Genomic DNA, 18,941 nt, shown 5'->3' on the forward strand with positions numbered 1-18,941 from the left:
ATGAGAAAACTAGTCATTTAAGAGTCTTGCCTAAGGTCAAATGATCTGTTCCCTGGACAGGCAGAAAGCTCAAGTCTTATTTACATCTCAGTGTTTGCTCTCTGTTCTTGTGCCAGGGCCCCTCCCATTCTCCCATTCTGTCTCCTACCTCAAGTTCATAAAGATCCAGACCTGGGATCCAGAAATGGGGACCCTGAAGAGTGTGACTTAAGGGGATGAACAACCATTACATTGTCATTAGGAAGGGCAAGATGAGTGAGGCTTGCCTGCTTGATAGAACACAGGATCCAAGAGGAAGGACCTTCCACGTTTTGTGGACCATTGCATTCTCAGTACCTAGAACTGTGCTTGGTACATAATAGGCCCTATAATTGTTAAACGAATACATGAATGAATGAATAAATAAATCTTGGTTATGTCAGGTTGTCGTGTCCTTACTGTTTTATCTACCATCTCCTTCCAGTAATACAAAAATAAATAAATAAATGAATGTGCACATTTAGATTCTAAAGAGATGTCATGTACAAGCGTCTGGTATGTGCTTGAACCATTGTGAGCAATTAACAAATGTCAGTTCATTTCCCTTTTCTTCCTCCCCCAAGTGTGGGTTACTGGAGTATGGCGTGATGTGTCACGGTGTTTATGTGCCTGCACAGAAAGTGAAGCGGTTATCTAACTGGCTAGTGAGAAAGAGCTGTTGGCGCCTTTCTAAACTTAGTAAATAAATTACTGCCCGAAAAAACGCACAGCTATTTTATCCAGAAAGGCTAGTCGCTTTTGTTGTCAGATTCTCGGCTGCAGTAAGCTTTTTAGCACAACTTTTTGTAAGAGCTACATCGCGGCGACAGGAGAGGCAGTGATAGGAAAATCCTGCAAGACCCTCTCCATACCCAAATTAAAGGTAGCGCGCCCAGGCAGGGCCGGCGTTTAGCCAGTCTAAGGGTCCTGGTCCCGGCGGCGCGGCCCCTCCAGCCCCGCCCGCTCGCCCGCCGAGACTGCCCGAGTTCAAGTTCGGCCCCGGCCTCCAGCTGCTGCTCCGCAGCCGCCTGCGCGTCCAAAAAGCCAGGGTCTGAAGGCGGCGCGGAGGGTCCAGAGGTCATCATGCTGCGGGGTCACTCGGGCACGCGTGGTGCTACCACGTGGAAGAAAAGTTTCCAACTCTGCCCGTGGGGCCTCCCAGTGCCCTCCAGTGGAGCCGAGGTGTGCGCTTTGGCACCCGCTCCCACGCCCGTCGCCTCCAGTCGCGACCCCTCCCAGGGAAGCCCCCTTGCGTCCCTTCTCTGAAATCCCTCCTTCGCTCACGGCGTAGGTCGCCCGGGGAGAATACTTGGGGGGCCTCCCGAGAAGGCGGCCGGGGAGCCTCCGGAGGGCCTGCGGTAGGGGGTCTGGAGACAAGTGTACCGAGGAGGGTGCGGGGGTGGAGGCGCGGAACGGGGCGCCCGAAGTGGACAGGGGACAGTGGCCCACACGCATCCCCAGTGCGCCTGGCGGGAGCATGTCACGGCTTCCACACCCTCGCGCGCTAACTTCGTGGGGCCACAGCCGACCCCACGCAGGCGGCCCCCTCCACAGCCCCCCCATCCCACCTTCGCTGCCCACTCCCCGCTCCCCGCCGCCCCCAGTGCGCAGGCCCGGCCGCCCCAGCGCGCATGCCCTGGGCTCGGGAGCGCGGCCAGCCCGCAGCCTTTTGCTTTCTACACACTCTACAACTGGGGAGGGGGCGGGGGCGGAGGGAGCCCGGCGGGCCACGTGACCAGCCGGCCGGGGCCGCGGGGGCGGGAGCGCGCGGAGCCAGGCGCGGGGAGGGCGGGTGCGCGTGTGCACGCGTGTGCGCGCGCGCGGGTGCGGGGCTGGGCTGAGGAGGGCGGCGGCGGCGGCGGCGGCGGCGGCGGCGGTGGGCCGGCCGCGGAGGGGGAGGAGCGGGCGCTGAGCGAGGCGGGCGGGCGGAGGATGGGGCTGTGCCCGTGCTCCCGCTGCAGCCGCCCGGGGACACGCTGTGCACCCTCCGGCTCGGGGCTCTGGCGGCGGCGGCGGCAGCGTTAGCGGCGCGGCGAGAGCGGCGTTCCCAGCGCTTCCCGACCGCGTTTCTCCCTCCGGCCGGGCGAAGCGAAGAGGCAGCGGCACACCGGTGTCTCTCCCGCTGGAGATTTCTTTCTGCTTTCCTCGTCGACGGACTCACCCCCTCCCTTTTTTGAGGAAGGGTCACCTCTTCTCTGGGACTGGAAAAAAAAAATTTTTTTTTGAGGACGGGGGTGGGTGGCAGCGACGGGGTCTGCTTCTTCTCCTCTTTCAGCTCCCCCTCCTCCCCCTCCAAGACCGAAAAGCAAACCCCACAACTGCTCCAGCATCCTCCTTCCCTTCCTCCACCTCCCTCGCCACCTCTGCCAGTTTCGCTCTCTCCTCTCCTAATTATTTCATTATTATGCGTCCCTCTCTGGGGGGTCTCCTCCCTCTCAGCTCCCTGGGAAGCCCTGGCCTCCCCTGGATGCATTTCTTAAACATTTGGGAGCCTGGGAGTGAGTTTCCTCCGAGGCGTGTGTGAGAGGCGGCGGGGGTGTTTTCCTGTGCGAGGGGCGGGTGAAGTTCATTGCCCCCACTTTCCCGCGACCTTTTCGGACCTGATTTTGACTCGGGGGCAGGGGGGGCCGCCGTATTTGGGGACCGGGGGGGCGCGGCGGAGAATGGCCGCGGGGAGGGCTCCCCGGAGCCTCCCAGTCTCTTGATCAAAGCATTCCGCTATTCTGATTTATTGCCTGCTTGGTGAGTTATTTTTTTTTTCCCCTCTAAAGGAGACCTGTGTGTTCAGCCATTACTTTGCTCGGCGCCGCTCGCAGGAATCTCCGACCCTCCGTGCCGCGGGCAGCCCCGCACTTAGGCTCCTCGCCTCTCGCCCTCGCGCCCGTCCCTCCTCCCTCTCTCCGCCCCTTCCCCCTTTTCTTTCTCCTCTCTTTCTTCCCCTCTCTCCCTTCTTTCGGCCGCCGTCTCCCCCGCGCCCTCCTCGGGGCGGAGGGAAGCCGAGAAGCGGGGGAGGGAGGGGTTGGTGTCAATTTTTTTGTGTGGCCGCGGCTGGGGCCGGTGGCGGGCAGGCGGCGAGCGGGGAGACCCCGGCGCGGCAGAGCCATGGATGGCCCGACGCGGGGCCATGGACTCCGCAAGAAGCGGCGGTCGCGGTCGCAGCGAGACCGGGAGAGGCGCTCCCGGGGCGGGCTGGGGGCCGGAGCGGCTGGCGGCGCCGGCCGGACCCGGGCGCCCTCGCTCGCCTCGTCGTCGGGCTCCGACAAGGAAGACAATGGGAAGCCCCCGTCCTCCGCCCCGTCCCGGCCCAGACCCCCGCGGAGGAAGCGGAGAGAGTCCACCTCGGCCGAAGAGGACATCATTGATGGATTTGCCATGACCAGCTTTGTCACTTTTGAAGCGCTGGAGGTAAGGGGGGTCCCCTCCCCCTGGCTTTCCTTTATGCACGACCCCATTTCGCTGTGCCCGGCTCGGGAGCTTCACCCACTGTGCTCCGGCCGGTCTGTCTGTCTGTCTAGGCTGAGATCTTATTGTTGGGGGGAGAACTGGGGGCGCGGACAGACAGGCGGCAGGAGGGCATCGCCAAGCCCTGCCTGGTCTCCGGGTCTCCTCGTTTTCGCTCGCCTTTCCCCTGCCCCCCCTCCCTGCGCCCCCTCCACAGCAGATGGGCATGGAGAAAGGGGTTCAGGCATCACAACAATGCGCCCCCCTCCACGGGTAGCTCTGCCCCTACTCCTTCCTCCTCTCCCTCCCCAATCATGGCTTCTTAGCTGGTGGAAGTCTCTTTGCTGGGTTTGGGGCGCCTGTGGACGGTTCTCGGTGTGCTTTCGACAGAGCCCTATGTGCTTGTGTGTGTGTGTCTGTGTAGTGTATACCTTTCCTGGGTGTCCTCGGAACTGGAGACTAACGGTGTTTTGTGGTTTCTCTGTCCCCTCTCCCTGCCTTTTTTTTTCCTTCTGGTGAAGCTGGGGAAGGGGGCGTTTTCTCCTGGTTGGGAGAAAGGAGGGAGGAGGGGAGAGCAGAGAGGAAAGGATGGAATATCTTTCTGTATTCCCCATGGGGCTCTGTTACAGAAAGGGTTAATTATAATATTTGTGCACATATATATATGCACATGTGTGTACATGAGCAATTTGGTTAAAGGACAGAAAAAGGTACACCAGGGACGACTGGTGGGAGGAAAGAATAAAATCCGAGCTGGTATCTGAAGGGCTTGTCACCCAATTGTCCCTCTCCCTTTGCTTTTGTGTGTATGTGTGTGTGTGTGTGTGTGTGTGTGTGTGTGTTTTCTTTTCTCTCTTTTTTCTTTCTGATTGGCTTTGTGTGTATATATAAGTCTTTATTCCTTGGGTACCTGCAGTGTTGATTTCCAAACGCACATTTTGCTGCCCTCTAACCAGCTTCTGGGGAAGGGGGTGGGTAGTTAGAGGTAGACTGCCCAGGGGTCAGGGGGAAACAGTCTTTACCTGGAAGAATCAGATTTGGTGCTGGTATGGGTCATTGGTCTCTATAAATGTAACCCCCTTTTTTCCCTCCCCCTGCCTTGCTTTCCCCACCCCCAACACACCACACACACAGGAGGCTTTGAGATTCTGCAGAGTTGGTCCGGCTTTGCTTAAGCACAAAATCAAGATAGTTGGTTTCTAGCCTTTCATGCACTTGGTATGGTTAAAGGTTCCTGAAGGAAACTTTTTCATTTCCCTTTGATTTTGTGCTGTTATTATGGTATTATTTGAGATGATCAAATGCAAGCTTAGTTAATGACAGCTTAAATCTCACATGCAGTAACTGTACAGGTTGAGATTGCTGGTTCTCTCTGTGTGTTTGGATGTCAGGTTTAATATATTTTTAAACGGAAGCCTTCCTTTGGGGTTGTTTTTTTCTATTTGAACTGCTTTTTGGTTGGGCTGCTGGTGGTGATGGTGGTGGTGGATGGTGGCCAGTGGTTGGGGAGGAAGGGAGGGTGGTTGGTGGTATTGGTGACCATAGATTTTGATGTTAGTGATTGAATCTGTTACCCTTTTGGTTCTAGAACCCGTGCTTTATTGGCTAAAATGGATTGTACACAATCGTTTTGAGTGTTGAGGCTCACCACTTATTAGGATAATTCTAACTGTGGCTTCAACTTTGCCAAGGTGGGAGGGTACTGTACAGGGTGACCTCTTTCTCTCTGTTTCTCTGTTGATTTAAAATAGGGATTGACATAGCAGCATGTATGCTAATAGAAAATGCTGCCTAGAATTTGGTTCATGATTGCTATGTGTGGTTAGTTTAGGACAGTACTTGTAAAATCTGGTTATAAGTGGTTCTGCTTTTTGCACCGTTATCCTGGGCTGCCCCGTGTCCCCTTTCAGTAAGCCAGAGGGATCTGTAGTTTCCCATGAACACTTTTGAAGGCCAAGTAGAAATAGGTGTAACTTACGCAGTAGTTTTTAAAATCATTGTTACTTTTGATAAATATTTGCCTGGGCTTGTGATGTGTATATCTATTCATTTGGCATTTGAGAGAAAATGTGCCCTTCTAGTTTCTTTTGGGCTTGAAAAACTTTTAATTTTTAAAGAAGACCAAGTTCAAAGTGTACTGTTAACACCATTACCTTTCTTGCTGTGATTATCTTTTTTTTCCTGCTACTTTTCTCAATTCAGAATCCAGGTTATTTTTAGCTGAATACTATGCTACCTTAATATCTAAATACAATTTACACATCTGTGTGTGGGTCTAAATGGTGTAACATTTAAAAGAGTTTTTTTAAAACTTTATAGAAAATTTAAACATACACAAAAGTAGAGAGAACAGTTTGATAAACCCCAATGTACCCAACACCCAGGTCACCAACTGCCAGCTCATGTCTTATCTTGCTTTATCTGTATCCCATGTACTCGACCTCCCCTCCTAGATGTGATATGAGAAATATGTAAATATTTCTGTATGTATCTGGAAATGGTAATGACTTTAAAAAACACCAACCCCCCCACAGTACCATTATTACACCTAAATAAACGAGTTTCCTAATATCATCAAATATCCTGTCAGTGTTCAGATGTAAAAGATCCAGCTTTTGTAGAAAAGCTGTAAATTTTTCAGATTAAAAAAAAAGTGGGGAATAAAAATAATGTATATTTGGTTCTATGGACAAAGGTAGATCTGTTTGCTGCACATTTGTGTCCAGGCTGGATGGTCAAACATAAGTGTGCAGTGATCATGAAGATAAAACCTATGTTTGTACTCATTTTGGAAGATTTACTCAACTATCACCATAAAATGTGAGGTCTTATTAGGAAACAGGCAACTAAACTATGAAGCTGGATAGAAATGTATGTGACAGAATTATTATAGATGCTAAGAGTACCCTAAATATATATTATTTTTTGTGTGCCTTGTGTTTAGAAATGAAAATAGTTGTCACCATGTAACATTGAGGCTGCTGCTAGTGTTGTGATAAGAAACCAGAAATATTGGCTTATATAGCTAGGCTTGTATCTCATGCCAGTTCAGAGCAATAGCTGGCAAACTGGAGTAGCATACTTTGGATGTTAATGGATGGACACATTGATTTTTGACTCCCTCTTTAAAAAAGAGGCTCCTGACTCAAAATGAAATGTGCTGATATAAGTTGTTCCAGTCCAACTATGACTTTACTTTTGCTGGAGCAAAATTAAGAAACGTGCCTAATGAGAACTGCATTTTTATGCTGATTGTTTTTTCACTGTTGGATATTTAAGATGATGAAAGCTTTGGGAGTAGTTTGAGAAGCCCACACTTTATAGGTAGTAAAACTGGCTGAGGTAGTTTCATATTCTTCAGGGACACTTGTCTTGAGTAATTGCACCCTGAAGTTCAAGTATGTGATTGTGAAGAGTCTCATGATAGAAGATAAGAGGGTAGGTGAGGAGGCTAAAGTTGATCGTGGTGTTCTTTTCATTAGGCATTTGAGAAACAGAATTACCATTTGGATATGGTATTGTTTATTTGGATATTCTTTGAATAACAGGTTGAGAGTGAATATCCCCAGATGTCATGCCTCATTTTAAAAAAAGTGGCTTCTAACAAAGTATAATGAAAATGTTGGGGTTCCAGTACTATCAGTGTACCATAATATGCCAGATATTATTGCCTTTCTGTTCTTATTTGGGTTCCTTTCTGTGTAGTCTCAATTAGTAAGCCATGTGAGTGCTGCAGCTAAAATTTTGACTTTGCAAAATCATTATTACCCCCCACTCCACTCCTCTGTTGTGCACTGGATTTTTAAAGCAGCTTCCTTTTGTACAATTGACCAAGGGAAGCAAAGATGAAATTGGTGGGATTAGCAGACAGAAGGCCAACTGGAGCTCTGTAGGCTTGTGAAAACTAAGGAAGACTCATTTCTGGTGGATACAGGATCAAACCAAGAATTTCATGTGGTCTTCATTTCCTCGCTCTGTTTCAGGGCTTCCCCTGAAACGCTACACATCGATAGTGTAAATAGGCTGTACAGAAGTTGTTGTACTTTTAGTATACCATGTTAATAGGCTTTAAAATTTATTATGGTCAAATATCATTTATTCAGTTGTTTAAAAAAACAACATTAATCATGTTCCTCATATCAGTCAGCAAATATTTATGGAGTGCCTGATATGTGCAAGGTATTAGAAAGAGTACAAAGAAACCTAAAAATATATGTGGCATCTTGAAGGAGTGTACAGTTTAGCTGCTGACAAGTCCTGCACCTACAAAATTTTAAAATAGGCACTTGGATGCCTAATACCAACGATGTGCAATAGGCTTTCAGAGAATGGGGTAGTGAGTGCCATTGGCTAAAGTATTTGAGACGGCTTCATGGAGAAGATGGAACCTAAAAGGTTGAAGGGATTTGGATAGATAGGGAAGGAATGTGGGATGGAAAGAGCATTCTAAGAAGAGGGAATAGTGAAGAAGGTGCAGAAAAAAGAGGAGTGAGAAGATGCTATTTTATTAGGGCTTAGGGGCAAGGAAGGTCTGGTAGAAAGAAGTCCAACATTATGGAAGTCAAGAGTGCTTGTTAGGGAGTCAGGAGACTAGTGGAGAAACATTCCAGGCTTGGCTGTCCTAACTAGTTGAGTCACTTTGGGAAGTTACTTTCTAAAAGTATCATTTTCAAAATCCATTAGTTGAGAGGTTTAGGCTAGTTTTAGAGCAAAGGTACCCATGCTGGATAGGAACACAGCTTTGCCAGGTGTTCAGAGGTTGTGTTTTAGAACAGAAAAATGTGATCTGCTCTCGAATAGTTTTGGAACTTGATGGACTAGACACAATTCAAGGGGTGACTTGTTAATGTCAGAATTAAGTCTTTTATTATGTGAATGCGAGTTTTGAATATCAGAGAAGGCCATGTGATGTGCCTTATTTCCTAAATTTATTTGACCACAGGACACTTTTATTGTTGGCATTAAAATCCATAATCTGGTATGGGAGATACTGGGAAAGATCTGATAGATCTCTTCCAGGAACTTGGTGATCTCTGAATTTAGGGAGAGTGAGCCCAAGATAGACTACTTGGAAAACCAGGCACAGAAGTTTGAAGTTGCAGCGGAGGCTGCTGCTTAAGTGGGAGTGGTAAGGGGAGTGCAAGGTGTAAATAAGGATGATTAGTTCATTTGTCCTCCTGCTCTCTTTTCCTGCCTGGTGTCAGCCCTTTCATTGATTGTTGGCAACCCCACCATGAAGTAAGAATTGGTCAGTGATTTTCATTAATAGCACTTTCAGTGTGATAGCAGCCCAATTCTCATGCCACCAAGCTGCCTCTAGCCAATATGTTATATCCCGTCTTCTTAGTCCCTTCTAGTGTATTGTTGCTTTTTAAGCAAGCTGGAAAGAAGGTTGGATGAAAAAGAGGGTTGGCACTGACCTTAAAATAAAGGTTTCTTTGGCTCGTTTGTGTATGAAGTGCTAGTTCAAGAAAGGTCAGAACCTTTCTGGTGTTTCTCAGCTAGGGAGAGCTGTGGAGATATGCTTTGTTTTTGCATTTTTCACTTTTTATCTTGGGAAGTTTGGAATGGCATTGCAGGGTAAATGGGTCAGTTCCTCCTGCATTTCACTTCTGAAAATGTGCATAAGACCTGAGGAGTTCTAAGAGGTGAGAAAGTTTGCAGAAATGGAAGAGTGTGAATACTGTGCTTGGTTATGAATTCAGATATTTTACTGTGTGTACTGAATTTCAGCAATTTACTGCACAGAGATCACTTCAGAGGTATTTGTGTGAGATGAGGTCAAAGATTGTGATATGATGATTCTACACAGTTTGTGTTAGCTGTTGAGATGAACGACTTCAGCTCTTTTTTTGGAAGTACAGAGAATATCAATGAACCAGTAAATTGAAAAAAAATGAATCACAAAGTTAGTGATTAGCTTTTCATCCTTTCTGAGAGTGTTGTTCTATAGCTTTCACAGTTGGAAAAGGGTTAAAAAAACAACAACTAGAGCAAAACTAGAGCAAGCTCCATTAAAAAAAACCAAACTAACACAACGGAGCATTGAGAGTGATAAAGAGATTCTGAGATGCAACAGTTCTATATACTGTAAAAAATTTGTGATTATTTACTTTTAAAGGAAAATAGGATTAGAAATAAGGTCCCTATGCTGAGAAAATCATAATTGAGGCCAGCAGTTAAGTAATTTAGGTCTCAATGGCTACAGGATTTGGAAGCCTTTTGGACAGAATTCCTGTAGCACTTTTTTTTTTTAATCCTCACAGGAGGATATTTTTCCATTGAGTTTTAGAGTGGAAGGGAGGGAGCAGTGGGAGGAGGAGGAGGAGGAAGGGGAGGAGGAGGAGGAGGAGGAGGAGTTGACAGCTATCCATATGGTTGCCTTCCTCATGAGCCCTGACCTGGGCCAGGGATTGAGCCTGCAACCCAGGTACATGCCCTTGACCAGGAATCAAACTCGGGACCCTTTACTCCACAGGCCGATGCTCTAACCACTGAGCAACTGGCTAGGGCCTGTAGCACTTTTTGATGGACTGTGCCTGTGTGTATCAACATGCAGAGAGTGGAGGACAGTGGGTTAGTGGTTTTACATTTTATTTTACCCTTATACTGCATGTAGTCTAATACACTAACTTTGTGAAAGTGCCTCATAGTGTTTTTTTCTCTTTAAGAAACAACACTTTCAGGGTCAGGATTAAATTAAACCCAATATTCTGCAGATATAGGAAAAAGAAGACGGAAACAAGATAGCTGCTATTCATTTGGTAAACTTCCGAAAAAATCAGGGAGATTTGAAAACTCAGGTAATTGAAGTCTGGAAGAGCAAGGTAGGAATTAATTTGGTAGAGAGGTTCAAAAATAATTTAGGGACATTGTTAGTTGGGTCAGAACTGTTTTTCTTATATAATCTGTACCTGTTCCATAGATGAATGACAATTTTGTTTTTTCTCGAAGATGGCAAAGAATTTTGTTTCCTTCTTCAAAATCTTAGCTGTGATCTTCATTTCTTCTCATAAGTCTGGAGGGTAAGGGGTATACAGTCAGTAGGTATCATTGTAAGATCCAAAGAATAGGCCCTGTTTATGCTGTTGGTAACAGAGGAGGGGAGAAGTGGATTTCACATAGTATGGTTTCCTTTACTTTCTTAGGAAGAGACTAGACAAGTGCAGGCTTCTGTGTGTCAGTCCTCTTCAGGTCTCTGATTCCATCCTTTGCAAGTGAACCCGTAGCCTGAAATGGTGTGTTTTGCTCCTTCTTTGCAGGTGTTTATTTCACATATTAGTGTAAATGGCAGTCTCATCTCAGAATCCAGTTAGATTCCCCACCCACCCACTGCCTGCCTGCCTCCTTCCTTCCTTCCCTCCCTCCCAACTGTACTCCCTTCTTCCCCTCTCTCTTCCTTTACTGAGGGAGATCTATCAAAATTATTAATGCAGTTAATAGAAGGCAATAGATTTAGGAAGTTGTGAATGAAATGTGGCAATTTAAACACTTCAGACCTCATTGTTTGAACTTTGACAGTCTGAGGGAGGGACTCTGATGTTAGTAAATTGCTTGCCACAATTTTCTGGGCTGTTACAGCTCATCATTCTGATTTCCCATTTATATCCAAACCTCTAGTTAGGATCTGCCTGACAAATGACACGAATTGCCAAATTACATACAAATATTTTTTACTTTACTGTCACTTTTAGCTTGCCACTATATCTCAAGGTGTGCCATACCTCCTTGGTACCTTCAGAGTCCTGGAAAATCCAAGTGTGGTAAAATGGAGGCATAAGAGAGGAGGGGAAAGCCCAGAGTTTGTAAGTAATGGAAAATGACTGGGATTCATTTTTGGCAGAAAGTCTTCAAATTGCAGGTACTGTGTGCTTGCTATTAACTGAAGCATTTTGAAATGACCTGGGCGAGATTCTGAAGCATAGCCTGTGAAGACAAATTGTGACTCTTGTTATTATGGCTGAAATCTGATACTTTCCAACTGCAGTAACATTCTGAATCTGGGACAGGATTTAAGTCAATTCCAGGATCAAATTGTGATGGGACCTGAGGGATGTCGTTTTCCTTGTTGTCCCCACACTTGCCCTACACTGCAGCACCATACCAACCTACCAACCTCATTTAAGGTTTCTACAAAGTTTCTGATGGCAGTGATATTTTAGAGCTTGAAAAGAGGCATTAAAAGAATCCAGTATTGCAGTTATTCCTCAAAAGTTGTGCTGAAGTAGACTTTTTGTTTTTGTTAGATAGGGTCTCTGTTCACTTATACTCGCTGGCTAAATGTTGTTCAGTGAATAGTTTTCTATAGTTAAAAACTAAGTAGGAAAAAAAACCTAAGAGAATGAGGATGTAGATGGAACAATAGATGAATATTAGATTATCATTTGTTTTTCAGCCACATACTAGAAATTCCACCCTTTCTCTCTGCAAGTGTTCAGTTGGCAAAATAATGAAGGTCCAGGATTGTGCTGTTCTAAAATGATTTTATGTAATTCAAGTGAAGTTATGCTTTCACTGCGGCAGAAGGGCAAACATGCATTTGTTATGTTTTGCTGTTACTTGTTACTGTTATTGCATTGCTGTGTATTGTAGTTTGCTCCTTTCTCATTTCTTATCAGGTAATCAGTTTGATTACTTGTGAAAATTACAATTTTGAGCTTAGTGTAGAGAGCAGCCGTGGGCAAACTACGGCCCGCGTTTGAAATGAATAAAACTAAAAAAAAAAAGACCGTACCCTTTATTTAATGATGTTTACTTTGAATTTATATTAGGTCACACAAACACTCCATCCATGCTTTTGTTCCGGCCCTCCGGTCCAGTTTAAGAACCCATTGTGGCCCTCGAGTCAAAAAGTTTGCCCACCCCTGGTATAGAGCATCTTTAGGAGGAGTTTATCCTAAAAGTTAGGACTCAGCTTTTTTCAGAGCAGTCTTTTGATCCATTTCACTCCAGCCATTGTTGGCCAGTGTAATTTTATAAGTACAGATGATGTCTTTAGTGATGTAGTTCTGCCTCTACTTTTGCAAATGAAAACAGCCCAGAGGTGTTAATTGACCTGCTCAAGAATATACTGGGAGTTAGAGACTCTCACTGTTATCCCATGAAACTAGGAGACTGTCTGCTTCTCATTAGTACTAAGGATTCCCAAGGACTGAAAATGTTGGAAATTGTTTTTTAAAAAACAAAAGTAATACTACAAATGAGAATGAACACCCATGATTGTAAAGCTTCCAATTTTGCTAAGAATTTGAACACCCCACCCAGACCCCACTTCCCAGAATGAGGATGTAGAAGAAAAAATTATTAGGGTGATGATATGAGGATTTCTCATCCTTGAATGTGTAATGGAAAGATAAAATAACTATTTGGATATAAAATGACAAAATTTTAACATAATTTTTTGGATGAAATATTTTCTTCAGCCTGACAATTCAGAGAAACTCAGAGTAACTTACAAGTTTAGTAGCAGGACATATGGAACAAGTGAACTTTGGAGTATGGTGGAGTTGAAGACTCAATCAGACTTTTCTTTTGCAGCAGAGACAGACCATTAAATAAATCCACATGGTGTATTGGCTAAGCCATCTTGCATCTTTATGGCTGAACCAGAAAATATATAATAACTTTGTCATGTGTATGTTTTTATAGTCATTCATATAATGAAAAGAAGTTTTCATGAGATTGTAATAACATCAAGATGGATATAATTAAAACAGAAGCAGATTGACACCCCAAATTAAATGCAAACCATAAAACATGATACCTGACCAGTGTGCTTTACATTTTTGCTGCAGGGGGCAGTCAGCCAGATATGCAAATAAAGACATTGATGAATTTCTTGGGGTGTGTATGTGGTTGCAGAGAACCCAACTATTTTATTAATCTTTTATCAAGCCTTGTTTAGATTTGCAACAGCAATGGGATGTATTAATTTGGCAGACCAAATAGCTTAGGACCAGAAAGTAGGAAATAATAAAGGGAAGGACATGATTGATATACTCTGTTATAAATAACACATGCAACTGACAAAGGGGCTGAGTAATCTTTAGATCTGTGCTTGATGTCATTAATGGAGTTGTTAAACCAGGATGTTTGAGTTGTTCAGTCAGAGAGGCTGCCTCCCATTTAAAATGCAGGCCTGTCTCTCCTTACACCATGGACAGGTATGTTGACAAAATTGGTGTAAATGGAATTTTTGTAAATTGGATCAAATGCACCAAGAGAATCTTACTGTGAAAAATGAGTCTTTTTCTTTCTTTCTATTTTTTAAAAAAAATCAAGTAGAGTATTCTTCCTCTCTGCAGGGAAGTTGGGATTTTGGTAGAGTGGGTCTAAGCTGGACATTGCTTTTCCCAAAACACTTTTCTGCGTGTGTTCTCTGTGCTCCTGGAAGAAAGTGACTGTGAGATTTGCATTTTCTGTTCAGGTTGCATACCTCACTTGGTCTGTGCTTCCAGGAATAATTGGTGGTGATTTGAATAAGCCCGCATCATTCAGATTTCAGAGGTTGGTTTTCAAGTGCGTGCTAAGGAGGGCTTGCGGCTATGCTTGTGGAATATGATTTCCATATCTGTTCCATTGGGGAGTCCAGGCATGTCATAACCACTTTAGAGTCATAATTGTACAGAGACACCCTAGCTATAATTTTTCTATATGACAGTTCAGTTTTAAAATTGTAAAGATGCCAAATGCAGGGCTGTATTGTTATTAGGGAAGTCGGTGACATCTGTTATATCTTGTTAACCAGGGGAGGAAAATGCTTTAATCAAAACAGCTAATTATGTCCTCTCAACTGATGAAAGATCTTTTGCTAAATTTTTGGAATTGGCCTTAATGGAAGAATCTGGCCTCTACAGGAACTTGAAGTATATTCACTCCTTTTATTTGAAAAATACTATTGTTAACCGTGGTGACATAAGGGTGTTTTAATTTTGTTAGATTGCTCTTACACTGCATGTGGGAAGAGATGTTTTCAGAAGTTGTCTAAGCCAGCATGAAGTTTTTGCTTTTGTCCTCCCTCTCACCCGCACAGCGTATGAGGCCCCAGAGGGAGTTTGTATTTCCAGATGTGAGCCTAGGAGGATGATATATGGTGGCTCAGAGCCACCTGGGGAGAGAGCAAATGATAATTACAGGTGAGAGGCACGGGGATAATTCAGCCTGTGTGCTGGGAGGTGCGATTTCACACCTGAATGTTGAAACCTGCTGTGTTAGACAGTTGTGTTGTTTTAAAATTAGTTTTGTTAGTCTAATATAGAAATGGGCCAGATTGTTCGAGGTCACCTTCAGTTGAAGGACTATAACTGTTTTAAAATATTGGAGTATAATATGATTACAGAAATACTTATTGTTTTTTGAAAAAGTAGTTTCATATGATATCTGAAAGTGTAAAAAACTGTGATTTTAACTTAGCATATCTACACAGCTTCTAGCTCCCTTGATCACTTTTTAAAATTCGTTTAATATTTTGGCAGTATGTCTTTCCACTTTGAGTCATTCAGACTTCAAAACCTATCCAGTAAAGCCATCCTATTATCTATATTTCAACCAAGAATTAATTTTATCTGCACATGTTTCCAAAATCACAGATGATGATGATGATGATGAGGATGATGTTGATAATAACAAAGTAAAATTTATTGATAGTCTTAATGCTGGGATGTGGAGTAGATCAGAGAAATGATTTGTTTCTTAGCTTTCAGAGTATTTTATCTGTCTAAAATGATTTTCCTGTGGATTGAGATCTTGGGGGATCAGCCTAAAGGAGTTTTTGAAGTGTTGACCATGACACAGTGTACTCTGTGTTTTACTTGAGATCTGGTGGGAAGCTCAAGCGCTATCACATGCTCTGTGTAATGGCTTATTGTGTGTCTGTTACATGCTCTTGGTCTGTTATATGCTCTGCAATGGCTTATTGTGTGTCACTTAAGAGTATGACTGGAACCTTGAAAAAGCCAGTTTTCTTCCTGTATTTCCAATGTATTTTATTTCCCTCTGTTCTCTACCTTTAGTCTCTCTACTGTTGAGGTTCTCAGAATTGTTGCTTCCTTTGCTCAGTAATCCATGCATAGTAGGTGCTCGATCAGTGCTTATTTAGAGTTGAATTATTTCCTCAAAAATTCCTGGAAAAGACATTTTTGAAAAGGGAGCTACTGTGTATTGAGAACTTACTCTGTGCCAGGTCTTGTGCTCAGAATTTTGTATTCATTAGAGCAACCAATCGATACCCCTGTTTTATGGTTGAAGACAGTGAAGCTCAGAGAGGTTAAGTCAGCTTGCCCCCAAAGTCAGTACAAGAGAGGCAGGAAATGCAGCCGTTGATAACCTGACCTGAAAGCTTGTGCTCCTCATCCCTTTCCACTCTTCTCTTTAATATAGATTCATTTTGTGAGAGAGTCCCAAATGGGTCTCTGGTAGACCACATTTGTTCTTTGTTGCTGCTGAAAATTGTCTTGGTTAAAAGGGATTTTTTTAAGGCATTATAATAGGCTTTAGGGAGGGGAAAGTACCTCATCATCTTTTGGTAAGTTCTTTATTTTCTTTTTAAAAGGTGGAGCTTACATAGGTGGCTGCCACTCCTATAGCACATCTATAGCTTATTTATTGTTGGTTTTTCTGTTTCTTTCACTGTTTTTCCCTGTATTGAAATCTGACCTTTTCCCAGGTCACATTACTCAGGTGGATTTTTAAGCCTTTGTCAAAGACAAGGTTTCAGGCTCCTAATATTGAGGGTTACTGTTTGTCAGTCCCTGTACTAAACCCTTTCATACACGTAATCTTACTGATTTTTTTACAGCAGCCCCTTGGAACAGAAGTGTAAAATTGGAGAAGGGACTGGCACCCCCTCAACAGGTCACTATGGGTATAAGCTTATTTTTTTACTATAGTTTCTTTAGTATTTATTTTATTTTATTTTTTTTACTGTTCTATGAAGTGGCATTTCTCTTGACAGTCCTTTCCACATAAAACAGATCTTTTTACTACTTTTTTTTGTTTTTTAGCTAGTAGAGTCTTTATTTTTCCTAGTGAAAGATCATACTAAATAGTTCTTTGCTTCTCTGGATATCTTTACCTTAAAGATTCCTGTTGACAAATGGTGCATTATTTTCTGTTATTGTTTCCTTTTATTATACAGCACACATTTGCAAATTGTTCTCCCTTTTCCCCCACTTCACCCTGTAGAGGCTTGTTTATGCTGCAAAGAGTATGCTAACGAATCAGATTGTTAGATTTGCTTCTTACGGAAATCCAAACTGTGATTAGAGTACTATACAAACTTGAGAAGCCCCTTCCTCTTCTCTTCTGGGCCAACATGGGCCTCCACACAGTTCATCCTCTAGGACTTCAGGATTCAGACTTGGCTGATGACCATCCCTTGAGGAGTAGACACACACATACACACACACACACACACACACACACACACACACACACACACACACACAATGAGTGCCTTCACTGGGCCTGAAATTTCCAAAGATTTCTGTGACTATGAAAATCAATCAAATTAAACAGTTCTCTGAAAAGGCTCTTTTTGAAGAGAGGAGGCCGTTTCTTGTTGGAATCATCATGCTCTGAGACCTGTAGTCTTGCTCCTCTCTCTCCAGCTACTTCAAGGGACACAGATATCATTTTGCTCAACCAAAATGGAAATATAGTAGGATTCAATTTTTATCCACGTTTGTGATCATAGGGGTGACCCCAGTCAATGCATGTCTTTTGAAATTTAACTATCATTATAGAAATCTAGTGTAATAGGAACCGCACCTTTAAGTGCAGGGTCTTAAAAGGGATTTCTGAAACCTGAATATGATATATTTGTAAAATGTGAGTTTTGTATTACCTCCAGGGCCTGTCTCAGACTGTAAATACTTAGGTAGGAGCTGTGTATTTTTAACTTTTCCTTGTGTTGTTCCTTACCCCTTTGAGGTTTGTAATACCCCTGCTGTGATGTTTTCAATTAAGGAAACAGTGTGAAGAGGACTGGTAGAGGTGTGTGTCACTTTCACTTCAGGGCAATGGGTGCCCTCTGTTTACTGTTTACAGATGAAGGTTTCTTTAACATTCTTGTAGATTGCTACATCTGCTGCCCATATTTCATCGGTACTCTTACTTTTTTTAGTATGGTTTACGGGGATTAAGGACAGAGGAATACTAGTATGTATACTCAGGCAGATTTGGAAATTACATTGTTGAAATACAGCCCATATGGTCATCATAAAATGGTTAGTACTGCATATGATTGCCTTCCCAACGATGTGCTTTGTCATTACTTCCATCTTCCAAGAAGCACTCCTGTAGCATGCTGACAGCAAAGGCGTCATTAGAAAACATATGGACATGCAAAGGCATTAAATTGTCTTTAGTTTAAGGGTTGGATTACTGTATTAGAGGATGGGTCACCATGCTTTCAATCCATAACTCCTGCTTAGTTCAGTACTGCTAGACTGGATGATAAAGATTTGTAAAAATCCTGTATACTTGTTTGTTGAGTGTGTTTCATATCTTCCCTGCAGTTCTGAGGAGGTCTTTTAGCTGTGCAGAAGACCTCATCACATTATTGGAGCCAACAGGCTTCTCTGGGGGTGTTTCTTCCAACTCTTCATGCCCTGTGCAGAGTTCTTCTCTAGGATTCTCTCAACCTCTGCTTTCCTAAATGTAAGCCCAAAGCAGGCTAAGCCAGGAAGTCATTTAGATGTAAAAAGGGAGTAAATATTGGAGTCAGGAACCCACTGGTTGGCTGCCATATTACCAAAATTTATATGCTCTATTATGTAACATCTGTCTCCACCTGGTTCCTGAGTCCACCATCCTTCTTCCTTACTCCCTTAGAAGTGGTGAGGTTTTTGCAGCTTAGAGGCTCAATGGTAGGTCCCAGAGGCCCAGGGACCACCTGACAAGGCATGAAAGAGACACCCTTCCAGCTTCCTTATGGAGTTGGACCGCCTCCCCCCCCAATCCAGAAATGCCTTCTATTTGGTTGTAGATATGGATTTGGGGATGTAACAGTTTTGGGACATGGTATGCTTTGAATTTCCAGGGAACTTTATGCAGCTGCCAGTGAATAATAAGTGAAATTACAGAATGGAAAGTCATTCATCAAATTTAATGTTTCTCGTTGGAGTCTAACAGAAATAACATGGACTTGGAGACTTTCTGAGCAAGAAATGACCTTGGAAAAATTTGGGGCAGTGGGTTTGAGGTACCTTAGGGACACTGAGTCAGCTGTGGGGAGGCCCTGTCCTCGTTCAACCAGAACACCACCATTACCTGTTTTATATATTAGGGTAAGTTTTTATTTGGGAAGAAAAAGGTATTGGGATTCTTTCCTCTCATTTAGGAAATCTCAATCACTTCTAGGCAGGCACTGTTGTAGGCACAGGGACTGCAGTAGTGAATAAGAGAAATAGGTATCTGCTCTAATGGAGTTTATATTCTAGCAGGGGTGGGGGACATACTGTATATCATAAACAAATACATAT

At 43.8% G+C, this 18,941-nt stretch overlaps 1 protein-coding gene across 6 annotated transcripts in view; it reads left to right on the top strand.

Moving 5' to 3' along the window:
* The first annotated feature begins 2,702 nt into the window (after positions 1 to 2,702).
* Positions 2,703 to 18,941, top strand: part of AUTS2 (activator of transcription and developmental regulator AUTS2) — a 1,132,479-nt gene continuing 1,116,240 nt past the window's right edge. For 5 of the 6 annotated variants that reach the window (XM_036310212.1, XM_036310213.1, XM_036310214.1 and 2 more), the window contains exon 1: positions 2,704 to 3,423. In XM_036310212.1, the coding sequence (XP_036166105.1) occupies positions 3,121 to 3,423 (303 nt within the window). In that variant the 5' untranslated portion in view covers positions 2,704 to 3,120. Of the gene's footprint in view, positions 3,424 to 18,941 lie in introns of all 6 variants that reach the window. The other variant, XM_036310217.1, reaches the window with a different exon arrangement.

The sequence above is a fragment of the Myotis myotis genome, unplaced genomic scaffold, assembly GCF_014108235.1.
Source record: "Myotis myotis isolate mMyoMyo1 unplaced genomic scaffold, mMyoMyo1.p scaffold_m19_p_5, whole genome shotgun sequence".
NCBI lineage: Eukaryota > Metazoa > Chordata > Mammalia > Chiroptera > Vespertilionidae > Myotis > Myotis myotis.